The sequence below is a fragment of the Onychostoma macrolepis genome, chromosome 03 (genome assembly GCF_012432095.1).
Source record: "Onychostoma macrolepis isolate SWU-2019 chromosome 03, ASM1243209v1, whole genome shotgun sequence".
NCBI lineage: Eukaryota > Metazoa > Chordata > Actinopteri > Cypriniformes > Cyprinidae > Onychostoma > Onychostoma macrolepis.
The window spans coordinates 48,560,369-48,581,193 of NC_081157.1; the positions used below are offsets into that span (position 1 = coordinate 48,560,369).

Consider the following 20,825-nt stretch of genomic DNA (forward strand, 5'->3'; position numbering starts at 1 on the left):
AACACTGATTGTATTCGTCTGAAATAATTACGTTATATGCACCTTGGATGGCTTGAAGGTGAGTAAATCAGGTGGTAATTTTCATTCTTGGGTGAACTATCCCCTTAAAAATTTTAAGTGAATGGAACAGAAATATGCATTAAAGCTAAACATTTCAAAAATACGACTATAAAAAAAGAATGTGATGTTTTCCAGATGATACGCTCTTTAGCAGATGTCTCCGCGACGTACGTGTGCTATCTGGGGGGAGCTCCAGTAAGCACATGAATGTCTCTAAAGAGCATTTATATAAACCATATACATCTTACAAACGATTACTAAATGTCTATTTATTATGAGACAGGAAAATATTCTAAAAGAATTGCAGATGAGCACATCACTACAAGAACAGACATCTGAGTGAGTGATGTATGTGTTATGTAGAATTCACTGCTGTCAACTGCTGTTAAATGAATGTAAATAATGTACATAAACAAATCTACATGGAGTAACTAAACATTATCCATTTAATTTGTCCATTAGTATTGTCGATAAATTGAGAAACATTTGTATTGGATAACAAGTGAGTTAACACATCAGTAACTACCTCAAAATGTAAATGCAGTATTGAGCAGATAAATCACAGAGGTGACTGAATCTTGTCTGGATGTTACAGGGACAGATGAGACACACGTGTGTTTATCCGGTGCAGAGTGACTGATGAAGGAATGCTGCCATCAAGGGCTCTCAGTGAGTGTACTACTGAAATGAATTAAACATCTAAGTTTTAAGTTCTAGTTTATTTTAATGATTGTAATTTCAAACAGAGCTATTACAGCACTTTTCTGATTCTTGATTGCTTTACATTTGATGCAGAACTTTTGCAGTTAGTTTTTGTGAATTGCAGGGACATTTCATAGGCGTAATGTTTTTTATACTGTACAAACTGTATTGTGCTATTGCCCTACACCAACCCTACCCCTTACAGGCATTTTTACTTTCTCAAAAAAAACTCACTCTGTATGATTTATAAGCGTTTTGAAAAATGGGGACATAGGGTAATGTCCTCATAGGTCACCTTCTCCTTGTAATACCCATGTCATTATACAAATTTGTGACCAACCCACGAACACACACACACGGATTGATCAGCGTGGATGAGAGTAAATAATGACTGAATTTATATGTTTGGATGAACTAACCCTTTAAAGCCCCAAATAGAAATTGTATGAAATTTATATTGCATTTATTGTTTTTGAAGGGAATGTGCCCCCAAACTACCTATATCTATGCGTCTATGATCGCGCAAATCATTTGTGATCCAGCTTCACCGACAGATGTAGTGAGTAGAGGATAGTTTTTTTAGTCCCGCTCCCGCGATATATTCACTCTTTGTTCACCCGCTGTCCGCTTAGAATAATTTTCTTCCCGACCCGACCCGACCGTTCCCGCTAAATTTAGATCTCGTTTCCATAATCTCACATTTAAATTTCCTCTAGGCTACAAAAAGAAAGAGATATATAGGCTAACAACTAAACGTGTAGTGTGCACAAAATTGTCTTTGTTATTTTATTCCTCTTGTCAAGAGTCTTGAATTTACTGACAGCAAAATGTTAAACGAATTTTGTGTCTTAAGACATAAAATTCGTTTAACATTTTGTTGCCAACACAGTAGGGAAAAAGGGTATTTTTATTCGTCTTGTCAGGATACAATTCGTTTAACATTTACAACACAATAGGAAGAAGTGTCACAGAGAAAAAAAAAAGTAGGTTCTACAAAAATAGCCTATTAGTTATTTTATTCGTCTTGTCAAAATACTAAAGTTTAACATTTTGCTGTTAACACAGTAGGAAGTGTCGCAGAGAAAAATAAATAAATAAATACCACACGCAATTTAAAATTATAGGCTAAGCAATATATAAACAAAACCTAGTTGAATGTTATTCAGGGACAGCGCATCCACACTTTGCTTTATTCTTCTTTTATCTTTATTCTGCTCTGTCACTTATCGACAACCTGCCTGTTCTGTCACCACCAGTAGGCTACAACCTGCTCTGAGGACCGTTATGCACGTTGCGTGCACATACCCCGCAAATGAAACGCGTGATGCACAGAGCACTGGATCATGCGTGCAGCGCGTGCATAACAGTCCTGAGTGCAGGCTGTACCAGTGGTCAATGAGAATAAGGATCTTGTTAAACCGTCTGCTCCCATTCAAATTACACCAGAGTTACCGACTGCTACCGCATTTTATTCGGAAATTTAATCCGGCAATGCAAGAAATCTAGTCGGGTGCAGACCTCTAGTAGTGAGTATAAGGTTTTTCTATGAATCTTTGCTAATCGCCTTTCCTAATAATGTGCTAGTTAGCCAGTTCTGCGGCTAAAGTTTACAGTCTCATGAGAGTGGCTTGTCGCCTCATGGAAGCAAGAGGCGGTGTGAACACAGCTCATTAGCATTTAAAGGAACATGCACCGAAACGGCTCGCTGTGAACAAAGCTGTTTTTGACATGGTAAAAATGGTGTTGTTTTACACTACCATTGAGAAATTTTAACCAAAGCATGCTATAGACTTTTTATTAAGACCCTAAAGAATCATATCAACTTGTGGATTGATTCGTCTTTGATTATGAATGCGATATTGCCTAGCTTGTCAGTGAACTACGGCTCTGTGTATTAACTGCCACTCCATCTGAAAGCAGGTGATGGAGATTTACTGCTAATCACGAAATACCGGCTTTACTGACGAGATGCGCATGATAATCAAGTACGATTAATTGCACAGCCCTAGTCTCAAGGTATCTTTTATGTGCAAAAGACTTTCCACACTGAGAGCAGGTTCAGTTCATCTTTATTCATTTTCCGAAGGCAATTTGGTTGCAGCAAACAATCATTTAACATAAACAACAAAAACAAAATACAAAAAAAACACAGCACATTTCGTTCCTAAAAAGTTCTTAACTGAAATTTAAAAACTTTACAGCTGAGGGGATGAATGAAGGTCTAAACTGATTTGTTTTACTAATAGGGGTTCTATAACAAATGCCAGAAGGGAGAAGGTGAAACTTGTGATACATAGGGTGGGAATCATCTAACAAAGAGTAAGCAACAGCACGCACATCGATGAACCTTGCAGTGTCCTTTCTGTGTTTCCACACTGAGAGCAGGTGAAAGGCTTTTACCCAGTATGAATTAACATGTGCCTCTTAAGGTTTGATTTATGTGTAAAAGTCTTTCCACACTGAGAGCAGCTGAAATGCTTTTCTGAAGAGTGAGTTAGCAAATGAATCTTAAGTTGTCCTTTCTGTGTACAAGTTTTTCCACATTGAGAGCAGGTGAAAGGCTTTTTCCCAGTATGAATTACCATGTGATCCTTAAGGTTAGATTTATCTCTAAAAGTTTTTCCACACTGGGAGCAGGAGAAAGGCTTTTTCCCAGCATGAATTAACATGTGCCTCTTAAGGCTCGATTTGTGTGTAAAACTCTTCCCACACTGAGAGCAGCTGAAAGACTTTATCCCAGTATGAATTAACATGTGAGTCTTAAGGTATCCTTTACTTGTGAAACTCTTTCCACACTGAGAGCAGCTGAAAGACTTTATTCCAGCATGAATTAACATGTGATTCTCACAGCATACTTTATATGCAAAACTCTTTCCACACTCAGAGCAGCTGAAAGACTTTACTCCAGTATGAATTAACATGTGATTTTCAAGGCTTGCTTTACGTGTGAAAGACTTTCCACACTGAGAGCAGCTGAAAGGCTTTTCTGAAGTGTGAGTTACCAAATGATTTTGAAGTTGTCCTTTCTGTGTAAAACACTTTCCACACTGAGAGCAGCTGAAAGGCTTTATCCCAGTATGAATTCTCATGTGATTCTTAACGCTTGCTCTCTGTGTAAAACTCTTTCCACACTGAGAACAGCTGAAAGGCTTTATTCTAGCATGAATTAACATATGATCCTTAAGATTTTTGTTACGTGTGAAAGACTTTCTGCACTGAGAGCAGCTGAAAGGCCTTTTGACGTCTGTTATTTGAATGCTGCAATTCACTGATTTTTCTCCATTGACATCATGATCTTTCTGATCCTTATGTTTCTCCTCCACTTCATTCAGATCTTGTTTTTCTTCTTTCACTTTCATCAGGCCTAAAATGAAATCATTATAAAGATGAAAATCAATTGGTACATTTTAAAAATAAAAGGATAAAATATTTGTGTACAGAAAAACGATGTCAAAACTGTCCCTTTTTAACACAAATCCATGAAAATGACTAAAAACACAGTATTATGCTGCCAGGCCAGTAGATGGCGATGCCATTTTGTAAAGAAACACTACACACTGACAGCTCCAGAAAACAGGGTTTGATCTTTGATTGCTTTCTGTAAAGTAACATTTTAAATAACATTATATTCATGCTATTAGGAGAAACAATGTTTAATTTGGTCACTGGCTTGATTTACATACACACACACAAAAAAACATTGAACACTTTTTAGACAAATCAAATCTGACTGAACTTGAATAATTACACATCAGAAATCACTGATTACAGATCAGACATTAGAATAAATAAGTTTACTTCCATGCTGTGACAATGCTGCCAGGTATATGTAACCCTGGAGCACAAAACCAGTCTAATAAATAACCAATGGAATAAATAACCTTTCCATTGATGTATGGTTCGTTAGGATTGAACAATATTTGGCCAAGATACAGCTATTTAGAATATATCTGGAATCTGAGGGTGCAAAAAAAAATAAATAAATAAAAATCACTTTTAAAGTTGTCCAAATGAAGTTCTTAGCACCGCATATTACTAATCAAAAATTTAGCTTTGATATATTTACGGTAGGAAATTGACAAAATATCTTCATGGAATGTGATCTTTACTTAATATCCTAATGACTTTTAGCATAAAAGACAAATTGATAATTTTGACCTATACAGTGTGTTTTTGGCTATTGCTGCAAATATACCTGTGCTACTTATGACTGCTTTTGTGCTCCAGGCCAGGGTCACATATATCTTACAGTAAAAGTCAGTTTGCAAAGCCTGCTGCAAAACTGTTACTGACTTACAGTGAAATGTACCAAACAAGCAAATAATGCTCCACTGAGACATTCACATACTTTAAAATAACCACAGTCCTATAGCGACTTTACTTAAAATGTGGCTTCTACTGAAGTAAAAACAAATTCAGTCTCACACGCTCTGAGTTCAACACAGTTGTTTGATTCCAAAAAGCAAAAGTAAAGTCTAATTAAAGTAATAAATAAATATCCTCAGTGTCCAGTCACATTTCCATAAGAACTTTGAAACATGGATTTAAGACATTTTAATGATAGTTAAGGTCTTATTTTTACATAAAGGATCTGTGGATGCACCACAAACAACCATTAAAGATGAATGAAGAATAAACACCAACCTCCTTGTTCCTCCTGTTTTATTCTCCGGGTTTCTGGTTCCTCGTGTTTTATTCTCCAGGTTTCTGGTTCCTCGTGTTTTATTCTGCAGGTTTCTGGTTCCTCGTGTTTTATTCTCCAGGTTTCTGGTTCCTCGTGTTTTATTCTCCATGTTTCTGGTTCACTCGTGTTCTCCTCACTCTCCTCTTTAACAAACACCATCTTCACAGCAGCAGGTCTCAGTTCAGATGATACTCCTCCAGATATTCCTGCTTGCTTCAAAACTTAGTCACGACTGTGAGGATGAGAATATTACAGGTATTTATTGTCCTGATCCAAAAACTGTATTTCTCTATTAACAGAAACAACATTTCTAACCGTTTGTATTAAGCCATCATCACGACAAAACAACAGAGAGCGCGGTGAAACTAATCTTCTTCATCTGAGGTTTAATGGTGTTTGGCAAACAAACGCATGTGTTTTAGCGCCACCCGCTGTACTGGAGTGAAGCGGAGAGAGGAGGGAAATAATACGGGGCAATAGAGTGTGGGGAACTACAAAAAATAACTGCAGTACATTGAAGTACAACTGTTGATTTGCAGTATAATGAATTATATAACTGCAGTTCATTACAGTTCAACAGCAGTAAAACTGTAGTACAATGAGTGCAACTGTAGAAGTACAGATAACTGCAGTTCAGTGATATGCTGAAATGCATGTGGATATTTCAGATGCAAAAACTTCTAAGTCTATCTGATTAAGTATTACATTTTTTTTATGAGCATTTTTAAATGAAGCTCCTATTATTAGATTCAGTAATTTCACTTTAAATAGAGCACTTTCAAGTATATTTAAAAAAAAGGGAAAAAAATAAGGGGTGCTGGGTTACAGTTAAGGGGTTAATGCAGCAAGAAAGAAAACGACAAGAGGGAGATCTCTGATAAAATTATGTTATCACGGGAAATATAAACCATTGTCCATCATTTTGCAATTAGTGATAAAGACCAACACCTCGCAAAATTATAAATATTTCAGTTTTAAACCATGAAGGTGAGCCAGTGCATGCCACACAAACAATTTGCAAACTGCATGAACGTTATGCCCGTGAAGTTAACTCCAGTCAATTCATTAAGCTACTGAAAATGAAAGTAAAAACTGACCGAGCTGTCGGCATCTGACGCTGTATTTGTTATGGGTTGGTGGTTGTGGCGAAGATAAAAGTAAACACTAATGAAAGACGGGAGAACAAACAGCTTCAACACACCTTTGCCATTTATTAACACAGTAGAACGGACAAAATACACTGGAGAACTCAAAGCTTATAAAGGAACAGGAACAAAAGAGCAAACAACGTAATCAAACTCAGGTGGAGACAATGACTGATAATTAATTAACAAGAAATGGAACTTAACCAAATAAGGAAAACGGGGACATGGACAGGCAGACACGTTACAGTACCTCCCCCTCCCGGTAGGCGCGTCCTGCGCCACAACAGTACAACCGGGGAGGGGGGGGCGGGCGCCCTGGGTGCCGGTGCAGATCCGGGACACCAAGGAGGCATCCAGGGCAGCGCAGGAGACCCTTAGTGACCATGGCGGGTCAGGGGACTCCGGTGGCCATGGCGGGTCAGGAGGCTTGGCAGGCCAAGGCAGGTCAGGAGGCTTGGCAGGCCTAGGAGGAGCAGGGAGCTTGGGAGGCCTAGGAGGAGCAGGGAGCTTGGGCGGCCTAGGAGGAGCAGGGAGCTTGGGAGGCCTAGGAGGAGCAGGGAGCTTGGGCGGCCTAGGAGGAGCAGGGAGCTTGGGCGCCCATGGAGGATCCAGGAGCTCGGGCGCCCAAGACGGAGCAGGACACATAGGGGAGCTCTGGGCAGCGCTCTTGTAGCGCGGAGACAGGGAGGCGCCTTCGTGGCGCAGGCACTGGGGTGCGCTCTTGCAGTGCGGATTCTGGGCGGCGCTCTTGCAGCGCGGATTCTAGGGGGCGCTCTTGCAGCGCGGAGACAGGGAGGCGTCTTCGTGGCGCAGGCACTGGGGTGCGCTCTTGCAGCACGGATTCTAGGGGGCGCTCTTGCAGCGCGGAGCTAGGGAGGCGCCTTCTTGGCGCAGGCACAGGGGGGCGCTCTGGAAGCGCGGATTCTTGAATGCACTCGGGCAGCGCGGAGCTAGGCGGAGCCAGTGGAGGCGAAGGTGAGCTGGACGGAACCGGCGGAGGCGAAGGTGAGCCGGACGGCACCGGCGTAGGCAAAGGTGAGCCGGACGGGACCGGCGGAGGCGAAGGTGAGCTGGGCGGGCTTGCCATACCTCTCGGCGGGCTTGCCGTACTCTCTGTCGGCGGGTTGGCCGCATTCTTTGTCGGCGGGTTGGCCGCACTCTCTGTCGGCCGGTTGGCCGAGGCCGCGGATGGTGGCTGGTGAGGAGGGGTAGGAGATGATGGCGGGCAAGGGAGAGCTGCGGCTGACGAGTTGGTTCCGGCTCGGGCCCGGACGCTTCCCAGACACCGATAAATGGCCTCTCTCCAACTCAATGCCGTGGTGTCTGGGAGGTCCACGGGATGGTGGAAAGTAGCCCTGAGCCGAAACATTTCAGTGATGGTCAGGTCCTGCAAAGTAGTTGCCGCGGCGAGCTCACAAAACTTCCAGGCATACTCGAAGAAGGGGAGATTTCGGAGGGTTAGGGTGGCGACTGCTTGCACGAATTCCATTTCTTTTGTAGGTCCGTTCTTCTGTTATGGGTTGGTGGTTGTGGCGAAGATAAAAGTAAACACTAATGAAAGACGGGAGAACAAACGGCTTCAACACACCTTTGCCATTTATTAACGGACAAAATACACTGGAGAACTCAAAGCTTATAAAGGAACAGGAACAAAAGAGCAAACAACGTAATCAAACTCAGGTGGAGACAATGACTGATAATTAATTAACAAGAAACGGAACTTAACCAAATAAGGAAAATGGGGACATTGACAGGCAGACACGTTACAGTATTATGGCACATATTCTCTCAGAGGAGACGAGAGACATGTTGGGTTTTGTCAATTTATTTTCAAAAAAAATATATATATATTTATTATATATATATATATATATATATATATATATATATATATATTATGGCTGATATATGTAGTGAAAAAACAACAACAACATAACTTAATTATTTTGTGTTAAACAAGTTGTTTTTGAAATTTATTTATTTGTCTGTAGGCTAATAAAGGTCTTATTTTCATTGATGACTGATTATTACAATGTTCGGACATGCTACTTTAGACGGAATTTTAATTATAGGCCTATATTCATTCTGTAATATATCTAGATGTTTTAAATCATTTTCAATAAGGAGTAAGCTAATTTAATCATTTATTAATCATGAGTCAGTTGGGCGGTATCAAATTATTGCGGGGCAAATTAATTGTAGTTGTAGTTGACCTATTTAATAATAAAAGTACCATAATAATAATAATAATAGAAATGGTAATAATTTAATACATTAATTGGAAATGACAAATCTACAGAGCCCCGCACATGACATGCAAGAAAAAATAGACATGGAGTTGAAATGTGATTTTTATCTTTTGATCTTATGATTTTACTAGCAATTATGTTTGTTTACATTGCTACATTTCAGATGCTGTGCAGTGAGCTGGTCAGTGATGTAATGTTCCTGGTGTGCAGGTTTGCTCCACAAAAGAAAGTGGTCCAGGAAATATATGAAAATGAGGATGTTCATTCAATATCCAAAAGTAAACCCTTCAGGTAAAATACATTTATTTATTTATTTTACTTATTTTTTCATGACTACCAGTGTAAATTCAAACCAGATCCTTTATGCATTTCAAATGCAGGAAGACATTGCAAACACTTCTGGAGATTTTGAGAAACCGGCTTTGAGAAGATATCTGGCAAGACGACCTATGACCTGCTTAAAGGGAGCACATTCAAACTACAGCAGTTTAAGTGGCAGGAAGTGGGTTAAGTGAGTGGCGTGGGGAGAGCGGGGAAACGGAGCCCGTATCGGTCCTAGCGGAGGTCAGCCCCGCCCCCCTGAGCGGGACTCTCGGACCAGCGGTATAATCCTGGCCAGTCCCACCCAGTCCTCGGGGTGGGACCCGAGGAAGACCTGGAGGACGGGACCTAGAAAGGGGAACAGGTCGAGCGGCAGAGGGAGAGAGAGAGAGAGAGGGAGAAAGCAAAGGTGACGAGAGAGAGACAGCTGGAAGGGGTTCGCCGACCCCGGGGCACGCTACCATCTGATCCTCCGCCAGCTGGATGGCTGAGTCCAGCGACGTCGGTCGGTGGCACTGGACCCACTCCGCAGTCTTCCTTGGCAGGCGAGTGACAAATTGCTCCAGTACCACCCGGTCGATGATGTGGTCAACGTCGCTTCCCTCAGCCAGCAGCCATTTGCGGCACGAGTCCCGGAGCTGTTGTGCCATCATGAAGGGCCGGCCGCTCTCGCCCAGGACCAGCGAACGGAACCGCTGGCGATGTTGCTCTGGGCTTCGGCCGACCCGCTGGAGGATGGCTCTCTTCAGATCATTGAAGACCAGGAGGTTCGGCACGGGCAGTTGTTGCGCAGCCACCTGCACCTCCCCAGATAGGAGGGGTATCAGACGCACCGGCCACTGTTCACGAGGCCACCCCCCGCTTCCGCGGTCTTCTCAAAGAGATCTAAAAGCTGGGTCATCCTGAGCCCCATCTTGTTCAGTGGCAGGTGGGGGGGTGGGGTTGCCCGTGCGGTGGTTTCTGCCCGAACCTCCCGGTTCATCCAGCTCCGGAACGTCTCGCGGTCCTCCTGCTGCGCCCGACAAATGGCCTGGAAGCGGTGCTCCTGGTCAGTCCGCATGTCCAGCAGCGCCTGGTGTTGTTCTTGGTGGAGGGCCGCAAGAGATGAGATAACGTCCGCAAACGGCGTGCTTGTGGGAGTCTGCATGATGGCAACGTCCCTCCTGCTTCCTTCCCGGGTTTCGGCACCAGTGTAACAAAGTCAATGGGTAGGAAGGAAGAGGACGAGGTCGGCTAGGCTGAGACTGGGGTTTTATTTAGTTTTTCAAACAACAGAAAGTCGCGCTCTCAGCGCTCAACATAATCGTGCATCCGCACGGAAACAGTCCTGCTCTCCTGAGCACACGTCACACTCGCACAATCCCCAGATCGCAGCCTCCAGTCCACAGTAGGTCTCTCTCCCCTCTCTGACGTTCCCAGGTGTCTTTTATACGGTCTCCCCACACCACTTACTGGAATAAGACACAGGTGTTTGTCATTTGCACTTGACCCACTTACTCACCGCTCGTCTCCCAGCTCTCTCTCCCGCTGCAGACCTCGCTGAGCCACGCCCCCCTCGCCACAGTCATATGCTTGGAATAATAAATTTAATCTCTTTAATATTTAAATCTCTAGTTTAAAAAAAAAAAAAAAAAAAAGGAAAATAGACCCACTAGCTGAAATGGTTTTCTTAAATTTTCTCTCTCAAAATGATGAGTATCATTAAAAATGCGGGGACCCAATCGCTGTGGTGAAGCAGTTATAAAATATTGTTCTTGTAAATACTTTCTAGCATTTCGGTATTTATTTATTTTTTTTCAGTAATATGCATGTAAAGTACAACAGTTAGTATATGGTGTTAAACGGTGGTCAAAATGGGACTTATGAACAGTTAATTTTGAATCGGTTTCTTCTCAGAGATGTGGATTTGGACAGCAATTAAATTACCACATGACCACAGAAAAATGTTAACCACCCAGCCAAATTTGAATGCTAAACAAAAAACCCACCAAGTAAATAAAATAAGGTATCAAAATCTCGAAAAAATAAGCAGTATTATCTGCTCTCAAACGCTGGGGGCGTGTCCACTGGCGGTGCTGAAACCACACCCACTCACGGGAAAGCTGCCGTCTCTCTCAACTGTCTTCCTCTAGCAGCTTATTTAATAAGGAGACTGAGCTGTTTTGTAAATGATCGCAACCAGGTATTATGCATTTACGTGACGAAGGCATAGATAGCAGGTGGGCCAGACAGGGGCCACTTGGGCTTTTAGGGAGCACAATTTTAAAATTCATCCTAACCTACTTTAAGTATTATTAATTCAGTCATTTTTCACCATGTCATGTATCATTGCAATCTCTATAAGTAATCTATAACAATTTAAAAATAGGTATTTTGAGCTGTAGGATTATAAAAATATGTGCCAATATAAAATTAAATTACATAGTCTATATAAAATTGCAAAATAAATCTATCTATCAGGTTGACGCGTCACGCTCCTGATGTTGTGACAGTCAGACATTGATGTTTATCAGAGGTAAAAAATTATATAAATACTGTTCAGTTTCTCGCACAAACCGATCGTTTCGTGTCTTAGGACATCAATGTATCGTCACGAGCCGCAAGGTTTAATTTGGATTTGTCCGTGCATGTTTTTTTCTCTCTCAAAGATTCTGTGCCCATTGACTGCCATTATATGACTGACAGACTGCAACGGTTTGAGTTAAAAATCTTTGTTTGTGTTCTACTGAAGAAACAAAGTCACCTACATCCTGGATGCCCTGGGGGTAAGCAGATAAACATAAAATTTTCATTTTTGGGTGAACTATCCCTTTAAGTGTTACAGTCTCTTCCTCAGCTTCCTGAACAAGAACAGTTTGTAAAAAGCTTCTACTTTCCTTCATGAAAGAGCAAGCAAACTACAAATGACACATATGCATTATAAGACAAATTAACATAATATGAAACTCATAAGAAAGCGCAATGATAGAATAAAACTTTTTGAGATTGTTCTTTGGGAAGGATCTTTGACTTAATAACTGGCTAGGACAGATTTATCCAGATTATATTTTATTGCTTGATGCAGTTGTGGCCTAATGGAGTTGGACTTGTAATCCAAAGGTTGCAAGTTTGAGTCTCAGGTCCGGCAGGAATTGTAGGTGGGGGAGTGAATGTCCAGCGTTCTCTTCACCCTCAATTCCACGACTGAGGCGAGACCCTTGAGCAAAGCACTGAACCCCCAACTGCTCCCTGGCCGCCGCAGAATTGGCTGCCCACTGCTCTGGGGTGTGTGTGTGTGTGTGTGTGTGTGTGTGTGTGTGTGTGTGTGTGTGTGTGTGTGTGTGTGTGTGTGTGTGTGTGTGTGTTCACACAGTAAAATCCCCAGTGTTAAATCAACACTGCTCAGAGTGTATTTGGTCCCACTCCAAATAGTGTTAAAGTAACACTGAAGCAGAGTTAAAGCTAATGAGATAATTATGTGATTAATTAAGTGCTGATTGAGCATTAGTGATGAACACCTGCTGTTAACAAGCAGAATCACTGAAAGAAAATAGAAACACAAGAACTACAACTCACTTCAGCCACAGCCTTTGATAAAATCAACTGAAATAAAAGACATTAAATCTCTGAAGGTCTCAGCAGAGGAGGATTAAACAACTCCACAAACAGCATCACCAGCTCCACTTATTATTGACTTTATTTCTGTCAGATGACTACAGAAGCTCTTATTGAAAATTATCAGAGGTTTAAACATTGATGCTTCATTGGTCAAAAACAATGCCACCATCATGGAGATGAGTGTTTACTTTGGTTAGGCTCTTGCCACTTGACTTGCTGTGTTAGTTTTTTCTTTGCAACAATGCAGATGTTGTTGTAAAGGAGAAAAATCAGTGCTTTCCACTGAGCACATAGTAGATGCTTCTGTGTGATAAGACAATCATTGTGAACTGGCCAGATTGTATGCTTTTTTTTTTTGGGGACTTTTGCAACTAACTCGCTGATGTTACAACATGACAAAACGTTGCAGCCAACAGTTATTGTGAATGCTTTTAAAACCATCTGCATAAAATTTTTTAACAACTGTATCATATAGACAAACACAGACATCAAGAACCAGCATATGAATCTCAACAATGGTGACAATCAACAAAATTCTTCAAGCTGCAATGCATGCTGGGTAACACCATAGTAAAAACTCCCACCATGCACTGCAGTATAAATATTTATTGTCACCACTGTTGAGGATCATATGATAAGTGTTCATGTCTAAAAGCTTGACCTGAAACTCCTCAACTTTTTGAAATGTTACGGTCCTATATGTTTAATACAGAGCTCAAAATTATTGTAGAAATATGATAATTATATATCCAGCAACACATGATATTATTTATATATATGCTTACATATTTTCTTGGCTGCTTTTTAGTTGATGAATTTAAGTCAATAATCAAAGAGCAAGCAAGAGAAACCACTTTGTGTTGGTTAATCATGTCTTTGATAAGCAGAAAGTATAATCTGCTACATCAAGCTTCTGTTTCAGCAATGTTCAAGTGTTTGCAGTGAAACACTATTGCAATTAATTACAAGCAAAACGATTTAAAAGTTCTACAAGGGTCAAGAGCCCAACTACAGCAAACACCAACCTCCATGATGGTGGCATCATTTTTTGACCAATAAAACTAAACCATCTAAACCTTAGTTAATTCTCAATAAGATCTTCTGTAGATGTCTGACAGAAATAAAGTGAGTCTGGTTATTAATGAGTGAAGCTGGTGATGCTGTTTGTGGAGTTGTTTAATCATCCTCTGCTGAGATCTTCAGAGATTGAATGTCTTTTATTTCAGTTGATTTTATCAAAGGCTGTGGCTGAAGTCAGTTGTTGTTCTTGTGTTTCTATTTTCTTCAGTGATTATGCTTGTTAACAACAGCTGCTCATCACTAATGCTCAATCATCATTTAATTAATCACTTAATTATCTCATTAGCTTTAACTCTGCTTCAGTGTTACTTTAACACTATTTGGAGTGGGATCAAATACACTCTGAGCAGTGTTGATTTAACACTGGGGATTTTACTGTGCACCACTCACTGCTGAGTGTGTGCACTTGGATGGGTTAAATGCAGAGCACAAATTCCAAGTATGGGACACCATACTTGGCCACACGTCACGTCCTTTCCATTATTGTGTTACATGTGGTGAGGACGCACCATCAGACCTGAGAGTGCTGGATCTGAAGATGATCTACTTACTGTGAATGTTTTTTGTATGACTGTGTAGATTAGATGATTGAATGAAACACTTTCCACATGCAGTGCAGTGATACAGTGATCTCTCCAGTGTGAATCCTCACGTGTGTTTTCAGAGCTCCTGACTGACTGAATCTCTTGTCACAGTGTGAACACTTAAACGGTTTCTCTCCGGTATGAACTCTCATGTGAACATCAAAACTATATTTGCATGTCAAACTCTTTCCACACTGAGTGCAGGTGAAATATTTATTGGCTCTTCTTTTCTTAAAAAAAATCTGTTTTGTTTGTGAGCAACTTAAAGGTTTTTTCCTAGTTGTCAAGTGATATTTTCCCTCAACTTCACTCAATTCTTCATTATCCTCGTTTTCTTCAGTCAACTCTGAAATAAATGTAAAATGTGAAAAGACAAAAGTGAACCCTGATGTAATAGCAGAAATTACTATAAAACATTTTGATCATTTTGGTGCAGTTTTAAAAATACATCTAGTACACTGATCTTCAAATTATGATTTTTAAAACATTATAGGCACAAATTCCATGTTTTTATATGAAGAACTATTAAATGTTTGATCAACTACACAATTATGTAACAAAAATAATTTTGTTGAATAAAAGTACCCAGTTTACAGAAAGTGTCCCTTGTTATTTGATTATTTAGCTTTATTACTGCGAGCTCTAAATCATTTTCCAGTTACAACAAACACAATCTAAAACTACTTAAAGTGCATCAATACTGAAAATGCACAACTGATGACTGCCTTGATATTATCGCATGCGGAAACAGTTGGCAAGATACATTTAGCTTGATAATATTAATTTACCAATAATAAATTGTAAGTGTATTTCCTTTATTTCCCCAGCACCAAAAGCAGAACAGTTAACATTAGAGTTCATCGATATCACGATCTTTCATAATTTCATTAATTCCTACTAACAAGAAAAGCAAATAAGGATCAATTACAAAGCTACATGGCAGTATATCTTGCATCTGTGTTTTCTAAATATATCATAGAAGAATAACTTGTTTTTAAAATATCAATGAAGAATAAATTAAAAATAAATCTTGGTGTCTCATAAAAGTGTTACAGCCTCCTGAACAGGAAAAATGTGTAAAAAGCTTTGGTCGGCATGAAATCAAAATGGACTTTATTTACTTTACTATCGCACAATGCTGGTCTTGATGTTAACAATTAATCCGTGCAAGTTAATCTGCTGAAAAAAATCATTTGTCTTGGTAATCTTTAATCAAGATCTGAACATTTACTTCCGCTCTGGAATAGCATTCCTTTTTTGATGACGCCAGTTTGACGGCTTGGGCAGAATATACTTAAACACACCCCTCCAACCGTTAGTTTGCTATGAGTGAGAAACAGAGAGGAGGAGCGCAAAAATAAAACCCTGCCCTCTACTCAATATTCCGTTTCTGCTGGAAATACGTCACTGCACTGAAATAAAGTCGGCAGCAACTTCCGGTTCACGCAGACTTTAAATGAGTTTACCCCCCGAGATTACTGTTATAAACATGAGCCGCGTCTAAAAGGTAAAGGAGGAGGTGTTGCTACAGTTCATAGCAATATCTTCAGTATTTCTAAGAGGTCATGTTTCAAGTGTAATTCGTTCGAAGTAATGGTGCTTCAAATAACGTCATTCAGATAAACAAGTGTTAATGATAAATCCCCTGTGATGTGTGTACAGGCTACTGTATACAGGCCACCAGGGCACTGTACAGACTTTATTAAAGAATTTTCTGATTTTCTATCGGAGTTAGTGCTGGCTGCAGATGTTGATAATGAAAAAGATGCATCAGTATCAGCATTCATAGACATTCTGAACTCTATCGGGGTTAGACAACACGTGTCAGTACCTACTCACTGTCAAAATCATACTCTAGACTTAAATTTTGCAGCAAAGTGATGATACCTCAGATCATCATCTAGTTTTGTGTATATTCCATATAGCTAAAGCTGTAAATTCAACTTCTTGTTACAAATATGGTAAATCCATCACTTCTACCACAAAACACTGCTTTGTAAGTAATCTTCCTCATTTATCTCAATTCCTCAGTCAAGTCAAGTCAAGTCAAGTCACCTTTATTTATATAGCGCTTTTAACAATGCAGATTGTGTCAAAGCAACTTCACAGTATCAAATAGGAAAATAGTGTGTCAATAATTAGGGTTGTTCCGATTCCGATACTAGTATAGGAAATTCCACCGATACCACAAAAAATTCTGGCATCGGTATCGGCGAGTACTTGAACCCATGTACCGATCCAATACCATTTTTAAACAAGACCTATAGTTATGCGCGCTAGCTTTGCTTAACGCTGCAAATCGGAAATCAATTCTTCTTCGCTGCTCAGAATGCAAACACAGGAAGTTGTGCTGTGTTGCCACACAAGCAACCACTATTTAGAGCAGCGAAGAAGAAATACAAACGTGCTAGCACATTGCCAGTAAGATAAATCACTCGCATATGACAGATATATTGTCACTCGCTGAACATTCTGAGCGCTTCAGAGTTTCTCTCTCCATCAAGCGATCTATTTTTCAGTTCATCTGAATGAATGCGCAGCGCAGCTGTATTTGACATACCGTAAGCTCTAGTGTGAAGCGCACGACTCGCCGTCGCTTTGCTTTTTTCCTCACACGCAGAGAGAGAAAGGGAGAGGGAGCGAGTGAGTCTTACATGTAGCGCGTCAATTCTGCATGGTATGTAAACGTTATTCTTTGTTGTATTTTTCTGTCAAAATAACGTAGTTCCTTTGGAATTCTTCAGCTTAACTGCCAGGTTCTCCGGTAGTAGGCGGAGCTAATGCGCAAACGACAATCTCATTGGCTGGTGCTCACCTATTATCTATCCTGTTTTGATTTCAGCAAATCCGTTCGAGCCAATGCAGACAACGTGATTAATATTCATGAATCCAGCAGCTCGTTAATCCTTAGTGCGTTTTATATTGTTCTTAGTAGAATTCATAGTATGATTATTATCTTATCAGTATTATTGATAGTTTTTCCCCATTTTTACAGAAACACTGAATGACCAAAAAAGCACCACCACCGGTCCTAAATTCAGTTAAAATTACTCACCAGACTATCTATCTATCTATGGTGAAGCACACCCTAAAATAATTGTATCAATTCATACAGGACTAGTAGTACATACAACTGTATAACCAGATACACACCCGGGTATTGGATCAGTACTCGGTACCGGCCGATACCCTGAGCCTAGGTATCGGAATCGGTATCGGGAAGGGAAAAAGGGTATCGGAACATCTCTATCAATAATGTAAAATGCCAAGATTAAACACTCAATGTTCAGTTAAAGGCATTTCAGTATTGAATTCAGTGATGTTATTGTCCAGCTAGGTTCAGTTTAATTAGTAACTGTGCAATCAAGTCGACAATATCGGTGGACATTATGTGTTCAACTAAGCAAGCCAGAGGCGACAGCGGCAAGGAACCCCATACAGAAAGTATATGAAGAGTTTGGTTCCAAAACGCAATAAACGCCATTTAAAAAATAATAATAATTGCGTTAACACCAAAATCAGTATTGTATCTGGTTGGTATTGAAAAGTCAATTTTTAATTTTACGCAAAATGCGATATCTGCGATATATATATATATTTTTTATTACCATTTTCTAAACTATAGTGAATAAACTGTGATAATGTGAGAAATGTTGAAGGTGTCTGAATAAATTTTGGTTGGACTGTATCTATTTCATAAATGAAGTTAACCAACTAACATTATACATACTCTTTTGGTTTCTGTACCCAATATCTTAAAAATGTACAAATGCAATGAAAATATCGGTATCGGCAAGTACCAAAAATTAAAGTATTGGTATCGGGCAAGTACTGGAAAAAGTGGTATTGGTGCATCCCTATTAGGGCTGGGCGATATATCTCATGCGATATGCATGCACATCTCGTCAGTAAAGCCGGTTCCTTGATTAGCGGTAAATCTCCATCACCTGTTTTCAAATGGAGCGGCATTTAATCCATGGAGCCATATATCACTGACAAGCTACGCAATATCACATTCATTATCGCAGATGAATCGCCTTCGATAATGAACATGATATTGCCTAGCTTGTAAGTGAACTAGAGTAAATTGTGACGCGAACAGAGTGTCATGAACGTCCAGCTTTGAACAGAGGACCAACGGCCATAGTCAGGATTTTTCATTCAAAAAATCGCAGTGATATTACGCAGCGCCTGAAAGTAGTCCCCAGCTAGGTAACTAGTTATAATATAGCTGGGGACTACTTTCAGGCGCTGCGTAATATCACTGCGCCTGCTGCGGCCATGGTACGGCAGCAAAGTTCCTTGATTATTACGCCGGAATGAGTGTATAGTTCCTAGCCAAATCGGCCTAGAAAAATGCAACTTTTCATTTTCCGCCGGCCTTACTACACGATATAACTACAGAAGAGTCAAGTTTTAAATAGGACAAATCTCGAAACTCTTTGGTCATTTTTGAACGCGATGCTACTGGTCTAATCGGATTCAATGATCTATGCTAAGCTATGCTAAAAGTGCTATCGCCAGACCCAGAGATCGGCTGAATGGATTCCAAAACGGTAAAACTCAACTTATTAACTCTGGGGGAGTTGGAGAATGAGCCTATTTCCAAAAAAAGTGGAGTGTTCCTTTAACGGTTAAACGGTTAAAATGAACATCCCTAATATTCACACATTTCCGCGTTCAATAACTTTCTAATTATATGTGCAATAAAGTTATTTTTTTCCAAATTCTAATCAGCGACATCATTGTTAACCTACTACATTTTTTTCACAATTGATCAAAATGGCCAATTACATTTACATTTAGTCATTTAGCAGACGCTTTTATCCAAAGCGACGTACAATATGAGAACAATAGAAGCAATAAGACCATCGAGAGTGCAGCAGTATACAAGTGCCATGCCAAGTTTCAGTTAGCCCAGCACAGTACACGTAGCTAGGGTTTTTTTTTTTTTTTTAAATAGATAGAATAGGTAAGTGTTAGTATTAGTTGGTCAGGTGCTGGCGAAAAAGATGCGTCTTTAGATGTTTTTGAAAATGGATAAAGATTCAGCTGTTCGAATTGTGATTGGGAGGTCATTCCACCAGCTGGGTACAGTCCAGGAAAAGTCCGTGAGAGGGATTTGGTACCTCTTTGTGATGGCACCACAAGGCGTCGTTCACTTGCAGAACGCAAGCTTCTGGAGGGTGCATAAGTTTGAACTAGTGAGTTTAGATATATTGGTGCAGTGCTAGTTGTCGTCTTGTAGGCAAACATCAGTGCCTTGAATTTGATGCGAGCTGCTATTGGTAGCCAGTGTAACCTGATAAAGAGAGGGGTAACGTGAGCTTTCTTTGGTTCATTAAAGACCACTCTGGCTGCTGCATTCTGGATCAGTTGCAGAGGCTTGATAGCACATGTGGGAAGGCCCGCCAAGAGAGCATTACAATAGTCCAGTCTGGACTATTGTCAATTATTGTTTTAATGTCATTCATACTTGCGAATGTCCGCTGAATGTCCAATGTAGTGTGCTTAAAGTAATTGAACGCAATAGTTAGAATATAAAACCAACTTTACCCAAGTCCCCAAAGCCCCCTCAGACCGCAGAGGGGTAAAGCTTTGTAAGCCTAATGTCCCACAAACAGTCATTAAAGATGAATGAAAAATAAACAACAACCTTCTTGTTCCTCCTGTTTTATTCTCCAGGTTTCTGGTTCCTCGTGTTTTATTCTGCGTGGTTCTGGTTCCTCCTGTTTTATTCTCCAGGGTTCTGGTTCCTCGTGTTTTATTCTCCAGGTTTCTGTTTCCTCCTGTTTTATTCTGCAGGGTTCTGGTTCACTTGTGTTCTCCTCACTCTCTTCTTTAACAAACACCATCTTCACAGCAGCAGATCTCAGTTCAGATGATACTCCTCCAGATATTCCTGCTTGCTTCAAAACTTACTCACTACTGTGAGGATGAGAATATTATAGGTGTTTACTGACCTGATTCAGAAACATTTCTAACAGTTTGTATTAATACAGCATCACAACAAAACAACAGAAAGAGCGGTGAAACTAATCTTCTTCCTCTGAGGTTTAATGGTGTTTGGCAAACAAACGCACGTGGTTTATCGCCACCCGCTGGACTGGAGTGTGCGAAATAATACAAACGGGGAAAATTACTTTGTATTCGTGCACTGTTTTTTTCTTTTTCTTCTTTCTTTACAAAAAGCCGATCTGCACAAATAAACGAAAAGCAATTAAAATTAGCCTCGCACGGTATTTGATCACCATCAACAGTCTTGGTGAGTGAGGACTGGAGGAGAAAAACGAGCAGCATGTAAATATGGAAATTAAGATCAATAAACACATGTGATAATGATAAGATGTAGCCTAATTAAAAATAATAATAGATAAATCATAATAATAATTAAAATGACCGG

The 20,825-nt window shown here is 40.2% G+C and overlaps 2 protein-coding genes across 3 annotated transcripts; both read right to left on the reverse strand.

The window, feature by feature from the left end:
- Window positions 1-2,814: 2,814 nt before the first annotated feature.
- LOC131537100 (gastrula zinc finger protein XlCGF8.2DB-like) lies at window positions 2,815-5,892 on the reverse strand. 2 transcript variants are annotated; one of them, XM_058770369.1, is made up of 3 exons: window positions 5,762-5,892; window positions 5,407-5,678; window positions 2,815-4,126 (listed from the first exon to the last, which is right to left on the reverse strand). In XM_058770369.1, exons 2-3 carry the CDS (start codon window positions 5,603-5,605, stop codon window positions 3,159-3,161), a joined length of 1,167 nt encoding a protein of 388 aa, XP_058626352.1. In that variant the 5' UTR covers window positions 5,606-5,678; window positions 5,762-5,892; the 3' UTR covers window positions 2,815-3,158. The 2 variants fall into 2 exon arrangements, with proteins under 2 accessions (XP_058626352.1, XP_058626351.1); XM_058770368.1 differs by having other exon boundaries at window positions 5,407-5,839.
- Window positions 5,893-7,009: 1,117 nt separating this feature from the next.
- Window positions 7,010-8,080, reverse strand: LOC131535807 (uncharacterized). The gene has a single exon (XM_058768313.1). It carries the CDS (start codon window positions 8,078-8,080, stop codon window positions 7,163-7,165), a length of 918 nt encoding a protein of 305 aa, XP_058624296.1. The 3' UTR covers window positions 7,010-7,162.
- Window positions 8,081-20,825: the final 12,745 nt, after the last annotated feature.

Bases quoted from the DNA above. Each gene is read 5' to 3' on its own strand.
- LOC131537100 (XM_058770369.1), bottom strand. From the start codon at position 5,605: ATGGTGTTTGTTAAAGAGGAGAGTGAGGAGAACACGAGTGAACCAGAA. The intron at 4,127-5,406 runs GTTGGTGTTTAT...ATTTCATTTTAG, and splicing joins AAAACAGGAGGAACAAGGAG to GCCTGATGAAAGTGAAAGAA.
- LOC131535807 (XM_058768313.1), bottom strand. From the start codon at position 8,080: ATGGAATTCGTGCAAGCAGTCGCCACCCTAACCCTCCGAAATCTCCCC.